Source organism: Lissotriton helveticus, chromosome 10 (assembly GCF_964261635.1).
Source record: "Lissotriton helveticus chromosome 10, aLisHel1.1, whole genome shotgun sequence".
In the NCBI taxonomy this organism is placed as follows: Eukaryota; Metazoa; Chordata; class Amphibia; order Caudata; family Salamandridae; genus Lissotriton; species Lissotriton helveticus.
The window spans coordinates 792,407,942-792,427,176 of record NC_136071.1 but is presented as its reverse complement, the minus strand read 5'-3'; the positions used below and the strand labels follow the sequence as shown (position 1 = coordinate 792,427,176).

General features: G+C 43.3%; 1 protein-coding gene across 30 annotated transcripts in view; it reads left to right on the top strand.

Annotated features, from left to right (window-relative positions):
* The window catches only part of SVIL (supervillin), a 761,399-nt gene that overhangs the window by 505,389 nt on the left and 236,775 nt on the right, over positions 1–19,235 (top strand). For all 30 annotated transcript variants that reach the window (XM_078663371.1, XM_078663368.1, XM_078663380.1 and 27 more), the window contains one exon: positions 11,482–12,244. In XM_078663371.1, coding sequence (XP_078519497.1) covers positions 11,482–12,244 — 763 coding nt within the window. The remainder of the gene's footprint in view (positions 1–11,481; positions 12,245–19,235) is intronic.

Here is a 19,235-nt window from a genome sequence, read left to right as displayed (position 1 = left end):
GCCGGAGTCCCAAAACCTACCTTCTTCTGAAGCGCGCAGGAAGCAAATGGCTTCCCGAGCGCTGGGAATCCCTGATGATGTCAGCGCGCGCTGTGCGCGCTGACGTCATCAGGGATTACCATGGGGGGGGGCGGGGGCGGCAGCGGAAGCTCTTCCACTGCCGCCCCCAGCAAAACAATGACAATCTGAGAGCCTCGGGGGGAGCGCCAGCGCTTCCCCCGAGGGTGGGGCTGATGACGAGCTGGCCTTGTCATCCGCGCAGGACAGGTAAGCGCGATGACGAGCCCAGCTCGTCATTAGCCCCGAAGGGGTTAATTAGATCTTTGCTGTGTTATTAGAGTAATTGTTTGTGAACACCCCTGACACAGCCCCCCCCCATCAATTCCCCCTCCGTAATGTCCTTATCAATTTGTCTGCCTTACGAAATCCCCTTCAAGTATCTTGTATGGCAGACTCTGTAATATAACAGACAACAGAGCTCCCATTGCCCTTAAAGGTGGAACATAAACACTTTAAATATCTAGGGGTGTGGATCTTTATGAAACTGCAAGCCGTACTCTGACAACTTCATTAGTCTTCTATTGGGTTTAGAGACTGACATTTCCTTGAATGCTGAGCAACATTAATTAAAATAATGGTAGAACTTTGGAACAGATTCTGTATACAGAATTTGTTCCAACGTTCTGCCAGTTTTTAATAATCCTGTCACTGAGCCCTCAAAGGGCTTTTAGTTAATCCTCAATTAGGTTTAGGGACTAAGTTGTCTGAGACCTGTTTGCAATTCCATAGAGATCCACATCCCTATGTATTTAAAGTGGGCATGTTCCACCCTTAAGGGGACTTGAGATATCCTGCTGTCTGTTTCCAGTAACCTAGTGTGAAAAGCAGAATCCCAAATAGTGTCAGTTTTTCTCAAATCGGTTTGTCTCACCAGGATTTAGTCAAGTTCTGCTATTGATAACGAAATGTCTGCATACAGTCAACTTTCTTTCTTTTCTGGCATCCATTTCCACTCTCTAATCGGGGCTTCTGTATTTATTAGCTTTGCTAAAGATTTGTTTGTTAATGCAAATCTGTTTGAGGACAAGCGGCATACCTGTCTCCTACCCTGTGTTTTTGGGAAGCATCTAGCTCCATTTGTTCTTATTTTTGCTTCTGGCTATATAGCAGCGTCAGCCAAGCTATATGTGGCTCAAGAACTCCTTTTAGTCACTATAAAAAAAACTAAATTTCATTTCACACATTTGAAGGTCTTGTTCACACCAAAAGATGCAAAGGCTATCCGTTTTTCCACTGTCTGAAGCCTCCTCGTTGTCTAGTGGAATGTAATGCTGTGAACCCAGATTGATCAGGATGAGCCAGATCATTATTACAGGTGTTAAACTATTGGCCAGCATCTTGGCCCAGATTTCCGCTTCTGTCTGTCTGAGAAATCAGTTTATATGACATGCACTCCTACATCTTCCCTTCTAGAGGATCAGGACTAAAGGGGCTGTTTGAAGGTCAGCTAGCCAAGAGCCCTCGGAGAAAGGTTCTAAAAACGCATTAATTATTGGCTGGACTGTCGCAACATTTTTTTGTGCAACTCCAAAGGTAGACCATACCGGCCTGGGGCCTTACCAACTGCAACAATAGTCTTCATTTCTTCCAGTGTTATGACGTTCTCCAGGTCAAGACCTGGTGCTGAAGGTTGGTAGTTATTCCTGAATGTGCCACTTTTCCTCCTACGCCTTGTCATTCTTTCCATCCACTGCTGCCACTATGTGCTCTTTCTGTGTGAGGCAACCATACCCCACCCTCAGTCAGTCCTAAACATCTTCAGGATTTAGGATGCGCCACTGTCTCAGTTGGGAACAGCATCATGTTTTTCAGCTTCCTTTCCTCAAGTGCTGTGTCTGTCATTGCCCCACCAGGGTGATGACTGGAAATGTATGTACATTTTGTAGTTCATTGGTGCTTTCATGGTGCCTTACCTATCTTGATAGTTAAAGGGTCTAGCTGCGTTGGTCCTGCGTGAAGCGGTGGTAGTGGGCGGGGAGCAGGCTCTGAGATTCCCTGGGTACCCTCTGAACACTTATTACTTTAAACAAAAAAAACGCTTGCTGCACCTTTTACATTCAGGGAACTTTATTTTATTTATGGAATTTTGAATGCGCAACTAATACCCTAGGGTGTCTAGGCGCAATGAGATACTCTGGGATGCACAAAATTCAGGGCGTGAACTTATTGGTTGAATAGCCATGTCTTCAAGGCCTTGCGAAAGGCAATGAGTGTTGGTGCTGTTTTAATGTACAAGGGGAGTGTGTTCCACAATCTGGGAGTTGCTACCAGGAAACGTCTGTCTCCCCATGTGGCCGTTCTTGTGCGGGGGACATGCAATAGACAGCTTCCCGCTGATCTTAAATCCTTTCCAGGTATGTACACCTGAAAAGCTTCCTTTAGGAACTTCGGTCCAGTCTGATGGATGGCCTTATAGGCGATGCAGAGAGCCTTAAATTTGATTCTGCTCTCCACCCTTAGCCAGTGTAGATGGCGTATGGCTACTGAAGTGGAGTGTCGCCAGGGATATTAAGTAGGATCCGTGCTGCCATATTTTGCACAGACTGTAGCTTATTCAGAATATATTTGTTTGTACCAAGGAAGAGGGCGTTTCCATAATCCAGCTTCGAAAACACTAAGGTGGTGATAAGTGTTTTCCCTGCCGAGGCAGGCAGGTATGGCATGAGTTTTTTTTATTTTCTTCACCACCTTATTTACATGGTAACCAAATGATAACTTGTTATCGAAGATAACTCCCAAATTCCTAACCTTAACAGCAGGAACCGGGGGAGAGCCCATCTGACTGGGGCACCATGTTGAGGACCATTCGGGGGAGATCTTACCGAAGGTCATAACTTCGGTTTTCTCTGCATTAAGTTTCAGGCAGTTACTGTGCATCCATGATTGTACATCCAGTAGCCCCTCCTGAAACTTAGCTGCTACCACTGGACCGTTCTTGTGTACTGCCAACACAAGTTGGGTGTCATCCGCGTAGGTAGTCAATCGCATCCCATGAGATTTAATGACCCTCGCCAAGTCCGCAACGTAGATATTAAAGAGCGTGGGACTTAGCGAGGATCCTTGAGGGACCCCACAGAGCAGTTCAGAAGTGGGCGAATAGTAGTTGCCCAATTTGACTGCCTGTTTGCGATTGACTAGGAACGAGGCTATAAGATCTTTAGCCAGTTGACTAATTCCAAGGGCTGCGACACGGTCGACCAAGATGCCGTGGTCGACCGTGTCAAAGGCAGCAGACAGGTCCAACAAGATGAGCACTGCCGCACCTCCCGAATCCATGATCTCTCGAATTTCATCCGAGGCTTTTACCAGTGCTGTCTCAGTTCCGTGTTCCTTCCGGAACCCGAACTGAGTATCATCTAAGAGCTTATGTTGTTCAATAAACTCGGAGAGCTGTTTGTTCATTATTGCCTCTACTATTTTGGCAGGGAAGGGGAGGCAGGCAATAGGCCTGTAGTTGGAGGTGATGGTAGGGTCTAAGGAAGGCTTCTTAATCAAAGGTTTAAAAATAGCCTTCTTCCAGATCTGTGGATAGACACCAGTTTCGAAGATGGAATTGCATATGTTGGTCAGCGGCTGGGTAACAACATTGTATAGTTGGTTCATTATGGTCGGAGGGCATGGGTCCAATGGAGAGCCTGATTTAATCTTGCCAACAAGTAAGTTGACCTGATCTTCGGTAGCTGTCTGAAACAGAGTGAGAGAAGGATACTTCAGTGCTGGTTGAATGGTTAAATCAGCGATTCTTCCTGCCAGCTCTTTGGAGAAAGTGGAATAAATATCCATTACCTTAGTGGTAAAAAATGTGGCTAGTGCGGTACAGAATTCCTGCGAGTTCTCAATTGTATATCCAGCTGGAGGATTGGACGGAGAGTTCACCACTTGAAATAGCATCCTAGCTGAGTTCTGTGCATGCTCAATTCGACCAGTGAAGAACATATTCTTTTGTGTACTGATTGCTTTTTTATATATTGCTAGCGCACTTTTATAGTCTTGTTTAGCCGAAGGACTATAGTGTTTTCTCCAGCGCTTTTCTAAATTTCTACAGAACTGACGCTGGAGCCGCAGCTCCTCTGTATACCACTGAGCAGAAGGAGTCGCTCTATTGGGGCGATAGATTTTTTCAGGTGCAACTTCGTTCGCTGCTTTTAAGATCCATTCCTGAAATTTGGTGGACATGGTTTCAGTGTCGCCTCCGTTTTCCGGGGCTGATGACAACAGAAGATTTGAAAGATGTGGTATATCTACATTTTTCCACATCCGCGCCCCCACTGTAGCTCTGACGCTGGTCTGAGGGGGTTTGAGTGATAACATCCGAATTCTGAAAGTAATGGCTTGGTGGTCAGACCATATTAGAGGTAAAATTGCTCCTAGCTCAATGCTTTGGTCATTGGAGAACAGGCCATCCAGCGTGTGTCCGGCTTCATGCGTGGGGCCCTTCACCAGCTGCTGCAGTCCTATTGCCTGCATATCAGTGATAAGCTGGGATGTATCTTTATTTTCCATATTTTCCAGAGGAAAATTAAAATCCCCAAGAATCGTATAAGTCGGGGATTCTATTACTGATTCCATAATTTCAGTAAGTGCAGCTAGGAATTTAGTGCGCGGCCCAGGTGGCCTGTACACCAGGGTTCCTTTGAAAGCCTGTTTATGTGTAAGATTAATAGTAAATGCGAAAGCTTCGCAACTGGTACTTTGAATAGGCTCAAATGTGGCACGATAAATGTCCCTATAAATAATGGCTAAGCCTCCGCCTCGCCCCGAGGCTCTATCTTGTCTAGCTACGCTATAACCTTCAGGGGTAGCTTGCACAAAATCTGGCCCTGATGCTTCATCTCCCCATGATTCTGTGATGAACAAGATGTCCAGTTCCTGAATAATAATACTCTCCCTGATGTCCAAACTATGTTTGGGGAGGGAACGTGAATTAATAAGTGCGGCTCTAGTATACTGTGCCGCTAGGGAAGGGGCACCGGCAGGTGTAGATGAATAGGATGTGGTATTTATCGCAGGCCGGGGAGGTGGCAGCGTGAAAGAACAGCCTATACATGATATGGACGTGGATATTGAATGTTTTGGAGACGGCAGTACTTGACAAGACGTACCCAGTCCCATGTTCCATTCCTTCAGCTGAGTAGAGGTATAGCGTAGGGTAGATGCGGTATTCAGGATGTCAGTAGGACAAGGGGGGGTAGCCCTGGGCCCGGATCTGGCTCGGACGGGCGCAGACAGGCTTGTTTTAGGCGCGTCTTCGGCGCGCGCCCGTCCGCTGCGCATCCTAGTCGAGCGAGGACTAAATAGCTCTCTCCCGGAAGTGGAGAAGAGCTAGACCGCGTCCCGCCCCAGCCCCAAGATGGCGGCTGGTGCTCGTGGTCGAGTGCCCTATTCCCTTCGCTCTAGCGCGTCGGGTAGGTGCCAAACAGTGTGCAAAATTATGCTAGGATCAGTGCAATTAGTATCTTCGTAATCAGCAATTAAAAATACACTTTTTAAAATTTGTCAAATTTTCTAAAATTCATTCAGCAGCTTCCTAAATTCGTTTCTAGCAGCCTACAAGGTAAATAAAAGGATTCTATATGAAAACGATCAGCGCTAGTGCAAGTTCAGCTTCGTGTAATGTGCAAATGGTATCAACAGATCGGTGGGCTCCCTCGCTCTAAATAGCTCTCTCCTGGAAGTAGAGAAGAGCTAGACCGCGTCCCGCCCCAGCCCCAAGATGGCAGCTGGTGCTCGTGGTCGAGTGCCCTATTCCCTTCGCTCTAGCGCGTCGGGTAGGTGCCAAACAGTGTGCAAAATTATGCTAGGATCAGTGCAATTAGTATCTTCGTAATCCGCAATTAAAAATACACTTTTTAAAATTTGTCAAATTTTCTAAAATTCATTCAGCAGCTTCCTAAATTCGTTTCTAGCAGCCTACAAGGTAAATAAAAGGATTCTATATGAAAACGATCAGCGCTAGTGCAAGTTCAGCTTCGTGTAATGTGCAAATGGTATCAACAGATCGGTGGGCTCCCTCGCTCTAAATAGCTCTCTCCTGGAAGTAGAGAAGAGCTAGACCGCGTCCCGCCCCAGCCCCAAGATGGCGGCTGGTGCTCGTGGTCGAGTGCCCTATTCCCTTCGCTCTAGCGCGTCGGGTAGGTGCCAAACAGTGTGCAAAATTATGCTAGGATCAGTGCAATTAGTATCTTCGTAATCCGCAATTAAAAATACACTTTTTAAAATTTGTCAAATTTTCTAAAATTCATTCAGCAGCTTCCTAAATTCGTTTCTAGCAGCCTACAAGGTAAATAAAAGGATTCTATATGAAAACGATCAGCGCTCGTGCAAGTTCAGCTTCGTGTAATGTGCAAATGGTATCATTATCATTGCTGCACCTTTTACATTCAGGGAACTTTGTTATCCAGTTCTCCATGAGCAGATCCTCTTACAGTTGCACTTCTCACTATGGAATTCTCACTAGTCGGATGTTCCACTGAGATCTCCCTTCTGTGTTTTTAAGGCAGGATTGTGTAGCTATGTCTAGTGGCTTTAGTTTCTTCACTAGGTATTTTGCTTCCAAACTAGTTCCCAGTACGGTGCATTCAGTGTTCCACTCTTTTATTCATTTTCTGGATATTCTTGCATAGGAGGTTCACCTCGCTGTTCATTGCCAATTTTCATTAGAGTTGGGTTCTGCTCTTTATATCATGTTTTATTAGGGTTTCCATGATCATGTGACTTGTTGTGTAGAATTGCACATTTATTTGACTGGTGTTGCTGACCGGCTTAGCGTCTTTCGTCGGCCCCATTGCTAGTCTTCAGTGGGCCCTCAAACTGTTTTCCTGATCCCTGGACTCTTTGTATCAACGTTACAAATTGCAGACCCAGTGGGTGTTCCAGCAGCACCACAGTTCCACCGCATTCACAGGAGTCAAGTGACCGCCCCTTTCGCGTTTCGCTGACCCCAGTCATTTTTTTAGTTCTTACTATTCTTTTGCATTTGACCTTCTTGAGGGATACTTTGGGTCAGTAGGCTTTTGTCAGGCCACGTGCTGAGCTACTTTTATGTAATCTAAAATTGACCACTTTTTACAATATTAAATCATGAGCAGGTATGTGAAAAATAGCTGAAATGACAGCAGTCAGATAGAAGTGCCCGAAAAGCAACAAAGAGCTGTTAAAAACTGAAGCGTGCGAGTTATCCAGCACCTCCAACAAGTCCCTTAATTTCCAATGGTGGTGGGTGAACTTGGGGAATGGGTTTATTCACCACCACCTTCATTTTGGACCATACAAGTGAGCCCATATCCCTTGATTTCGGGATGTGGAGGAGAAGTGGTTCCTCTGGAGATTTTGTGTGGTTTTTAATTTCTTAATTTTTTTTTTTATTGTAACATCAAGAACATGTTTGTTTTTTTCAGCACAATTTCTATCTGGCTCTCACATTTTAGAGGTGGATAAGCCAGCTAATGAATGGGGAGAGTTGAGTCCTGCGTCTGTCTTGGCTCTAAAAGTCAGTGCATGAGCACAGTTCAGATCTGCTGCTCTGTCCACTAATGCTGCAGCATCTTTGAGCTGGGCTTCTTTAGTGTGCTTCTCAAAGCCATAAACCGATCTGCTGGTCAGTTTTTGAGGACATTTTTCTCAGTAGCTGTAGGTCTCTCTCCATTGCGACATGGTGAGATGAAATGCTGCAACACACAGGACGTGCTCCCCTTTCCTGTGCCACTGGTCGGAGGCCCCAGCAGGCGCAGTGTCCTCTCATTTGTAAAACAATCGAATGACATCCTCTCCTCGCTCTGTACCATGGGGCATTGCTACCAGGCCCCAGGCAACTAGACGACTTTCCCTATTTATAAACCATCACACTGAGTCGCCCCACTCCTGTTAATTCTTACTCTGCTCACTTCCATCGGCCAACATTTATCCCCCCTCCCCTCTGATTCCAGATAAAGGGTAGTTCTGCTCTTCATGGGTCCCCCTGCCAGCCTGATGGGGCAGCAGGATCCTCCACTCGCCTCCCATCACAGCAAACCAGGTATGAAAGACCGTCTGGTAACACACCAAACAACGGCCATGCTTCCAGGCTACCTTTCAACCAAAGCTCGTAGCGCCTCTAACTTATGAAGGATGTACGCCACCTGAAAAAAATACCACGGACCTGGGGACGCACCCCCCAGTTTGAAGATATTTGCCTTAGTAAATCATATTAAATTCCTGCATTGAGGCATTTATTATGAGATTGTTTTTAAATCCCGACAACAATGCCATTCATGAACCAAGATGCATGTCCGTTATCATATGTACCCTGCATGGGGTTGTATTCCTAGTTTAGATGGAGTAACATAGTTCAAAATCCAATATAAAGGGTTTTCGTACATCCAACCCCTTCCTCATCCCCCCCCCCCCCCAAACCAATTAGCTAAACCTATGGAGAAGGAATTGTGGAAACGGAGGGCACCAAACAATACAATATAGAAGGCAGCAAATCACCACACCATGTTAGTGCAGTGCCTCAGGTTAACTTGCCATTATTTGAAAAGGTAGCAACATTTATTTGGTCAGCGCTGCATTTTTTATTCTGTACCTGATCTCCTCTGGTCTTTGGTAGGCAGGCAGATGGTTCAGGTCATTCCACGCACAACTCCGTCTCAGTGCTGTTCACTTCACAGCTTAGATTTTGTTCCAGACGGTGGGGCCTCTAAATGTGATACCTGGCAGAACTAGATCTACACAACTCGCTGAAGTGAAGATGAAGGGTTATGCAACGGTAAGCCTGATGTCCATGTGTCCACTCTGTCACATGCACACTGGACTTTCAGGAAGTGCCTGGTTGCCTGACCTTTACTACATGCAAGTGAGGCCGCTTTGCATCGTGCATTATATCATTTATTTGTACTCTTTCATTTACACTTTAAAATTATGATGAATGTTGCAAATTAGGTGAGGTAGGGAAGAGCCCTATTTGGGAAGCGGCTACTTGCAATTACCCAGTATGATTTTTCTTTTTTTGCCTAAATTTGAAAAGAATGGATCAAGTACTAAGAATGGTCCCATCTAGAAACAAGGTTAGGTTATCATGCCCATTTGATGCACATCATAGAATTCTGAAGCCTTTGACAGAAAATGTTCTTGATGTCACCCACCCCCCGTATAGAGTAGAGGTAAATTTTGCAGGTCATCTGATGGAAACTTTCCATTGAGTTATTAGGCCGTAGTTTATTAATAGACTAGAAATGCCTGGGTTCATTGCTTCTGTTTTAATGTGTTACCATTCGCAAAAGACTAAGTAAATCTCTTCTGAGGGGGCGGATGTGTGGGAAGGGAACAAAGCGTGTTGTTGTCATGAACGTTGACAGTCTTAGTTGTTGTCTCCTATTATGAATAAAATATGCAAACACTCCATTCTACAATGAACTTTACAGATTCTTTAGGTTGAAACAATGGCTGTATGGAACAAATTCATCTGCACATACACCAAACCGAATTTTAAACGTTTAATAGCACCCTCTAGGTCTATTTCCACCCAGAAAAGGGTTCCACGGGCAGTTTTTGCATTAATATTAAGATAAAAAGTCTTCTACATAAATAGGTGGGTAAAGCAATTATTTTGAAGCAGATGTTATGGAATGAATGAATGAAATACAAGTTGCTGTCCCCTCGAACAATTACCGCAATTTCCAGTGGTGATGGGTGAACTTGTGGAATGGTTTTATTCCACACCACTTCCAGTATTTACAATGCAAGTGAATCCATATTAACTTATTTCGGGAAGTGGGGGAGAAGTAGTTCCTCCCAAAGATTTATTTTGTTGATTGGAAGGCCTGCAATACTGCACAACCTCACACTGAGTCCACTTCAGTACCCTGGTGGATTGACGGAGGCGTATTGTCTGCTGAGGGTTTTGTTTGACTGCAGTTATGGAGGGATAATCCTCTCTAGTGCATCCTTCTTTGATGTGGTGTCCCATTTTTATTAATATAAACCCCCTTTTCCGATAGACAAAATATGCGCCCGAATTGAAGCCAGTCTAAGATATCTCCACTTCGTTTTTAGTCAGATTATTTTCTAAAAAGCTGCCAAATCACAAGCGTCATCTCGTAAGTTTAAAAATTGTTTGATTGCCATTTTTTGAAGGTGCTATCAGATCAAAACTACGGGGAAACGTGGCACCAATATACTATAGGTCTTCAAATGATTGCTGTTAATAAGGCAGGAATTGTGTATCTGAGGCAAATGGTGTTTAGCCAGTGTAATTTAGGGAATTTTTAGGGATTCCTCTTTAGTTATGGACCTTCCGTTTGATAGTCGCTGGTTCTTGGCTCAACACCATCCCCTGGTACTATGACTAGAAATGTTGGTGTTGCTGATCTTATCTTCTGTGTGAATTGTTAACAACATTGCAGGTCAAAGCAAAACCAAAGGGGATCACCTGATCTGGGTTTAATCCACCATCTTTCTTTAGCACACTCTGCCACCCCAGTTCAGACATGGCTATATGGAAATCAGTCTGATCCTGTACCTCATTCTAACAGTCCAGCCCGAACTGCCAAGCGATGTCTTCCGTGTACCGGAAACAAGCATCCTGGGACCGGTTTCGGGCTCACAGCCCTCATCAGCCAGGCTATCTTGAATCCAGTGGCAAAGTGAGCAAAGGACCCACGACTGGGCATACCCTGCCAACTTAGGGCGAACAAAGCAAAACCAAAGGGGATGATGGACGGAGTGTTGAACGTTGCACCACTCCGTCACGAGCCACGGTGGCGCTGTGCTTGTGACGGAATGGTTCCGTCACGGCCCTGCCCGCTCAATAGAACGCGCCGCACAAGGGGTTCATTCATCATCATTCTTTAGCTCGCTTTAGCTCACTCTGCCCAGTTCAACAACATAGCAGGTACATATTGCTTCCTTTTGAACAGTTTATAGAAAATTCTTCCTTGCCTTTTATTTGAAGTAAGGTTGTTGATAGATTGTGCTAAAGGCAGCTGGTACTTCTGTTGATTTACCTCTGCATGCTTTTGTTGGTATTTCGCCACAGGTGAATGGATTTAGTTTAAGGCTGTGTGTGGTGCACAAGGCACTTGTTAGCACGTGTTCTGTGTATCTCAGCTCTGTTACAGCCGTATGTGCCTTGCTCATGTGTTTCATTTCTCTTTTCAAGCAGTCTTGGTTTTGCCTAGGTCCCGTTAAATCAGAGCAGGCGGATGCGGTTGCTTGGTTTTTCTTTGTCTCTGTTCACCAGCGGTAAAGGCCACACCTATAAGCATTGCCTGTGCTAGTTAATGTTAATTTTATCTTCTCCCAGTTCCTGAAATATAAATGTTAGTTAATTGGTTTAACTTGTCTTCTCCAGTGATAAAACATGACATTGCATTATTTGCTGTTGGGTCCCTTTCACCAAAAGAATAATTTTCTTATTGCTTCATTTTTAATTTTTTTTTGTAGTATCAAATTGGATGCGAGAAGATGGCTCCTTTACAATCCAGTGTGTCAACATCTATAACCACAATGACTTTGACATCTTCTGTTACCTGTCCAGCTTACATGGGTGACCTGCACAGTACAAAATCTGCGTTCTCCAGTGTGAGAAGTCCAACTGCTTCTAGCAAAGTCTCCCAGTTATCCGATGCACTTGTTGAAAGTATCTCTTCCACTGGCGCTCTTACATCGACAGAAATGTCTTCAGTTGCTTCTTCTGTTAGTTCTGTGGATTTGTATACAGCTAAGCCTACGTTTAATAGCGAGCGGAGTATGTCTAGTAAACTCTCCCCTATAGCCCATACACCAGTAGATAAAACAGATGTTTCAGTAAAAGGCATCCTGAAAATGGAACCCCGGCAGCTCTTTGTGGAGGAAAACGACAAGAGAATGGCTACAGATGATTATATTCTGGAAGCGAAAGCCAGAGCCTTCACACAAGATGATAAGGCTAGAGGAAAGTACAACTCCTACGTGGAAGAAACCACACATCCTCCACTTAATATAGTTGACGAGATAGAGGAGAACCACGTAGACTTGAAACATGTTGCCTCGAGTAAACATGCAATGAATGTGCTGAGCCCAGAGACAGATGTCCATCATGTTGATCTAAAGGAACTATATGGCCCTGAACGCGCTGCGCAGGAAAAACACTTAGCAGGAGCAATGTATCCATTTGACGAGAAGACACAGCCACAGAACTTCCTGAAAAGTCCTGCTTTGCATTCTGGTAAGAACACAATGGATTGTTTTGTATTGTTAAACCATTGTTCGTTATAAAATGAAAGTTTACTTTTTTACTAAAGCCTATGTGAAGTTTAGTTTTATGGTAAATATGTTAAATCAAGATATTGTGAGCGACTTTAAATATGTGATGTGCACTACACAAGATTGCAGATTCAACTTGGTTTGTGCTTGGACTGTCCGCATTCTAAAAATGGGTGTTTTGGTGTATTGGTAGTGTGCATTATCTGACCTCAACAAAGCAGCACGACAGTAGGCATTTTACTGTTTGCCCTATATGCATTTTTTCTTAGATTGATTTGAGACACTTAATGTGCTCGATGTGATTTTCTTCTTTTTTGTTGTTTTTTTTTTTTTGCTAAATACGGTAACCATAGAGTAAAATTCCCATCTAAAGTACATGTATGACAGCAAGAATTTGTGTTGTCCTGTAGTTTCAACAGCATCACACTCCTAAGTCACCTGCTCAACCGTTTTTAGTATAGGGAGAGATGTCAAATTGTTGCTTTTGGTTTTAAATTCTATGCAATTTAGGATCTTCCCCTAGCCTAAACATTTCCCATCGAACAGTGTACACGGAAACTTATCCCACACTACGGTACAAAAGAAATGTGCATTTATTTAATTTATAGGTTAAGGTCCTGAACTGTATCCATACATTTTGTGGATCAAAGCTTCTGCAAATCACATCACTTTTTTACTTATAAAATTATTTATTTGTAGTCTGCAAACCCGTTTAGCCTTACATTTAACACAAACTAAGAGTTCCATAAACCTTCAATTAAAAAAAAAAGTTTAGAACATTGAGACCCTTAATTAGTTTTGAAATGGATTAGTCTGAAAAAAGCTACATAAGTGTTAATACTTTATTATGCCCACAGCTTGGGAGTGGGGAGGGGTATACCATCTAGAGTAATTCTTCAGCAGTTTCGCAGTAATGAAACATGCTTCCCACTATACTTTTGTTTATAACTAAATATTCTCATCTTTGAAATAGAGTGGTAGTTTGGTCACAGAAGGTTCTGGAGTATTTTCGGCAGGTTTCTGGGCCTTAAAGTCCATTGTTTTTGAGCATAAATGGAAATTTCCCAAGTAAACTATTCTAGCAGTCTAAGACTTCCCTCCTACCATATTTCTGTTAATTGTGTTTCTCGCTAATGTAATTTCAGACCTATCTTCGAAGAAATTAGTGGAAACTCAATATGAAATAACTAAAAGAAATGTGAAGAAATAATCCTGTCTTGCTCCGGTAGCTGTCAGTGTTTTGCCTTCAAAAAGCCAAATTGTAGATTGATGTCTCCATGAGTAAGTGAGCACTGGCCACAGCAGCCTTGGTCTAGCCCATGCTGAAAACAAGCCAAGCAGTGCTTGTGCAAGGTCACCCTCCAAAATAGACTGAGTTATACTGTCTTCAAACCCATGTGAATACCATCTTGAAAATAAATGGGCATGCTGGCCATTATGCTCCCAGTGACCCAAGCATGCAGGTCGCTGGGAGATTTTAGAAAACATGGCATTTGGATGTTTCATTTGAGTCAGGAGCTCGTCCATTGCTCACCCACAGAAGTCTTTCCTCTGCGTTCACTTTTGTGTGCCACTGGTTGTGCAAATGGTGATCCTGTGCCTCTAGCTGAACGGCTCTTCCAAGAGGCCTGAAATCTATTGCTGAATAGCTAGCTGACTGCCTCTGAGTTGACCTAGGACAGGGTAACTACACCATCTCTCTCTGTTAGAATGAACATTGCAGCTGCTACAACTCACTCGCACCTTCCTGTGCCTGAGATATTGTCGGGAATTAGGAAGAACCTCAATCTCGCTACTAATGTTGAGAGTTTGAGTGAAGCGATTTGAGGGAAGGCTTTAACTTGCTGCTGACAAAGAATGAATGAGTCTGATTTAGGAGTCCCTGAATTTGCCAACAATGCTTGGAAACCTATATATTGTGTGTTGGCCATGCAGCTAGGGTTTAGAGCCACATAATGGATAATAAAGTTAAACTTCCTCATGCTTTTCTTGGCTATAGGAGGGCTCCTGGAATAGCACCGGCTTCACGAAGAGTTTGATTTTCACCATGCCTGTTAGACTCTGAATTGGGACCATCCTGTGGAAAGGTGACTGCTGGAGGCTACTCTCCTTCGGAAGGTCATTCCATACCTGTAGAAGAACACTGTCAATGGAAAGATCACATTGTGGATAGGTCGTCTGCTGCAGGAGAAAATTTACAATTTGCTCCTACTGAAAAATGTCCTTACCTCCTAGTTGAAATGTGGTGTGCGAGCTCTATCAGAATCCTAGTTTTCTACTACAAAATATTTTGCTCAGGTTGTGTAAGGGAGTGCTCATGACACTGACTGAAGAGACGGGGAAGTCCTCGAGGGGGATGACAGGCTTGAAGTGTTAGAGGGACTAGAATCATAGGTTGGATTTTTAAATTTTGTTTTAAGCAAAACGGTGGATTACATTGCGCTATACTATGCTTTGTCCTTTGAACTGTATCTTTATTATGTTAATGCTGCCACCAATGGTTTTCTTTTTCTAAATGTAGAGGCATTAACTTTTCTTGCCATGGGCCAATTTGTCAAAACCTTGATACTAAACAGCTTCTTGCTAGTAAAAAAACAAAACCTGTTGGACAGAAACTGTCCAAGCTGAACAGCTTTGGTACTAGTGGCAGATGGATTCCCTTTTGTCAGATTTTACCCAAGTGGCCAACAGCGCGTATGGCACGCTGACGTTCATCAGCCTCCTAGAATAATAACATATTTGTTTGGCTAAGATGCATTATTGAAGGTGGAGGGTGGAATCTTTCCTTTTGAATGTTCACTCCAAAGAGGATCCCTGCTTGGGATCGGCACAGAACTGCCCTAGCATGGAGTCATTCGCTTCACATCAGGGAGGGGAGGAGTGCATGCCAAGTAAGGGTATGTGTTCCCCTAGAGAAGGGGCAGGGCAGAATCCCTATAGAAACCAGGTATATTTTTTCTTTCTAAATATTGTGTGGATTCGTCCAAGCATCGAGCCTCAAACAATTTTTAATGGACCATATAGTCTGTCTGCCATGGGAGGGTGCAGACAGAATTTGGAATAGGAGGCAGGCAACCCACTCTGTCATCAGGCCTTACCCTCACCCTGTAGTTTCCCCTGCAACCCCAGGAGAAAAGATTAGAGAATGTATCCCCAGTTGAGGGGAGAAGCCCACTCCATGTCCGGGACAGATTTAAAGAAAAACAAAAATTCACGAGGGGCCAGCCGGTCATGGCATCAGGCTGCATCCCAACCGCCTATTTGCCCCCTGGGGCCTAGAGCGTCCCTAGGGGAAGCAAAAGGAAATATGTATTCCTTTGTGCCTAGCTTAGACATTTGCGCTGGCACAAGGGGAGAGGTTTAATCCCAGATTTCCTATGCTTGCCGTGGTGAATTGCTGCTCTATTTAGGCCCTGGCCCAGTATGCAACCTGGGAGCCCTACCAACCTGTGGGAATATTTGAAACCTAGAGGTCCCAGGGAATCCACGGTGATGTATTGGGACTTTTTCTTAGATGGAATGTCTTACAAATGTTGCATACCTATGCAACAAAACTCTGGCTTTTCTAGCAAGTGGTCGAAGTCTTGCCACTCTGCTTTCTTGCACTTCTCCTGATGGAGTCTGTTTCCCATATGTGATCGGGCTAAATAGATCATTGGAACAGACCAAAACTTTAATCATGTGAAGACAAAAGTGGGATACCATTTGTAATGAGAGAGGTGTGGAAATGCTGGGTAGGGAGTTTGTGGATCCCTGGAGGTTCTAGAACTTTGCCTCACATGAATATGAAGAAAATACCTGATTTTACCCAAAATTTAATGTTTACACGCCATTCTGAGTTAGAAAACATAGCGGTGATCTATACACGTCGCACCACCCTGAACTCCCCTGGGTGTCTAGTTTTCAGAAATGGTTTGATTTCGTAGGCTTTCCTTGGTGGTAGTCGAGCCCATCCCAAATAACGCAGCTACCCACGTTACAAAATTGAGCCATTTTTAAAGCCGAAAATGTAATGTTTCCACGTTGCGTTTTGGGATATTTCCTGCCTTAAGCAATAAACACAGCCACACAAATCTGGTACCGTGTTAGAGACAAGTGTGTCTTCACAAGATGGTAGAACACTTTTTACTAATTGAATTTCTTTCCACTTCTTGCGTTCGAGTGTAAGCCATTGTGTAAGAAAGAACACATTTTGAACAATGCCCTTTGAATCACATGAAACTAGGGCAAGCCACCAATTCAGAGTTGGACAAATAAGCAGTTTTCCTAAATTAACTATCTTGGTCATATTTTTCTTAAAGTGCATAAGGTTTTCTTCATACCCATTGTCATTCATCATATTTTACCACATGCATTGATGCATGTTTGGAATACAGTGAAAAATCATTATGTGCAGCTCTGGTGTTTGTTCCGGAATTTCTTGTTTTTGGACAACCAACAAAAACTATATCTCTGCTACTGGGAGGGTATGATGGACAGAACAGTATATAATTTGTATACATTGCCTCTCGTGGCCAAAATATTACAGGTGAAATTGTGGCCACTGATTTCCCTATTTTATTTATTACTCATTGTAAGTTTTTATTTTCGCCAATTAATTTCTTTGGGAAAACACTGTACGGCCTACTCTCACTACTCTGTGCTGAATAACGTAAACATTTTCGCTTTCTAAATAAATGGCTTTCTGGGTTCACCCATTGCTTTTATGCTGGTTTCCACCACAAAAGGCAAGTAGATGGAAACCACAAAAAATAGTAAAAGTCTAATACCACTTGGAAAAATGCGGACAAATGTTAAAAAAAGAACAAAATTAACAGCTGCCTGTTCCTGAAAGCTCAGAAGATGGACGCATTATCACAGTGAAACATGTCTTACCAATTTTATTTTAAAAAACACCTCGCATTTCTAGCACACCACTTTTTTACCCATTTAAAAAAGTGTGTGTGTATGCATTTGTATATATTTTGAAGATGGCTTTGTAAATGGTATACCACTAGGTGGTTTTACTGTCCACAGATGCCCGAGATTTCCCCCAGAAGTGTACAGGGCTCATTGTAAACCTAAAGTGCTCTATTAGTGTGGGCGAGCAGCATTAGGCCTAACATAGGAGTGTAAGACATGTATTGCACACACATTGACCAATAACTGACACACGGCTCAAAAAGAAGATCCATACCAATTTTATAAAAAAATAATCTTCGTATAAAACTCAAACAAAGACCAAGATCTCTGCAAAAAGTTAAGTATTTTTTTTCCGGAAAAATACTTTAGTCTTTCAAAAGTGGACAGTTCAATTTGTAAACCATTCAATGTTCTCCTATGGAGGAAAACAATACAGTTTCACGGGTAAGTACCCAACTTGCAGTTCCAGTCTTCGGGGTTTGAGATCAGCGGAGGGCATTGTTCAGGTAAACTCGAAGAATGGACCCCAACAGCTTGTGGGCAGCTGGTTGCAGAGGTCATATGTGGTATGTAATTATGTGTTACTGAGTGGTATTATGTGGGGTGTATGTTGCATGTAGTAGAGTGGTGTAATTATGTGGTATGTAATTATGTGGCAGCGAGTGCTATTATATGGAGTGTGTTGCATTGAGTGCCGTATAATTATGGAGCATATAATTATGTGGCCCTGAGTTGTATTATGCAGAGTGATTTTGTGATGTATTGAGGCAAGTGTAATTATGTGGCACTGATGTTTTTTGTAGTGTGTTTATGTTGCTTTGAGTAGAGTGTAATTATGTTGCATCTAATTATGTGTGTAAGTGATATTATGTGGAGTGTATGTTGCATTTAGTAGAGTGGAAGTATGTGGTTTAAATATGTGGTTTTGAGTGTTGCGTAGTGTACTTATATTGTTTTGGGTAGAGTAATTATGTTGCATGTTAATAGGTGGCACTGAGTGATATTATGTGGATTGTATTGATGCTGTATTAGAGTGTAGATATGTAATGTGGCACTGAGTGGTATCATTGGATTTAGTATAATATTATGTGGTATTGAATGGTATTTTGTGTTGCATAGAGGATATTGTAATTATGTGGATTGTAATTCCGTGGCACTGATTGGTATTATGTGGAGTGTATTTATGTTGCATTGAGTAGTTTTGTAGGTGGCTTGTAATTATGTGGATGTTAGTGGTATTATGTGGAGTGTATGTTGCATTTACTAGTGTTTAATTATGTGGTGCGATTATGTGGTTTTGAGTGGTGTTATGTGGAGTGTATTTATATTGTATTGTGTAAAGTGTAACTATGTGGCGTGTTATTATGTGACCCGGATTGATATTATGTGGTTTGTATTTGTTGTATTGAGTAGAGTGTAATTATGTGGCGTGTAATTATGTGGCATGTAATTATGTGGTATTGAGTGGTAATATGTGGGGTGTATGTTGCATTTAGTAGTGTCCTGACAAGCCTCTCACCTTGTTATGCACAACACGAGGTTCCCTGTTAGCTTCACAATGGTGTCTGCTCCCTATGTGTGTGTGTGCACTGACTTTCAATCACGGACTCCACATAAGCAACGAAACTCTAATATTTACACATTCTTTTATAGAGACAGTATGGATTTAACGCTGATACTCGTAGTACCCAGCACATAACGGCGGAGCAGTGGTTACAGACAGCTTGTTTACTCTCACACATAGTCACACCTGCAGGGGGACCTGCGCCGCACGCACTGCCCTTTCGTGCCGGCTTCCGAAGCCTTTCCCCTGGTGTTCCTAAGGTACATAAAGGAACCGTCGTAATTTTAGACCCTTTCGCCTGGCCTGGCAGCCCCCGTCTCCTCAAGAACCCATAGCCTAGGGTGACCAGGCATCCCAGATTTGCTCGGACGGTCCCCGTTTTTCACTTGCTGTCCCGGGAGATTTCAGGAAATTTAGCTCCTGTCCCAGTTTTCAGAGAGGGACAACTGAAAACTTTGGGAGGTGCTTTTTATGTTTTACAAAGCAG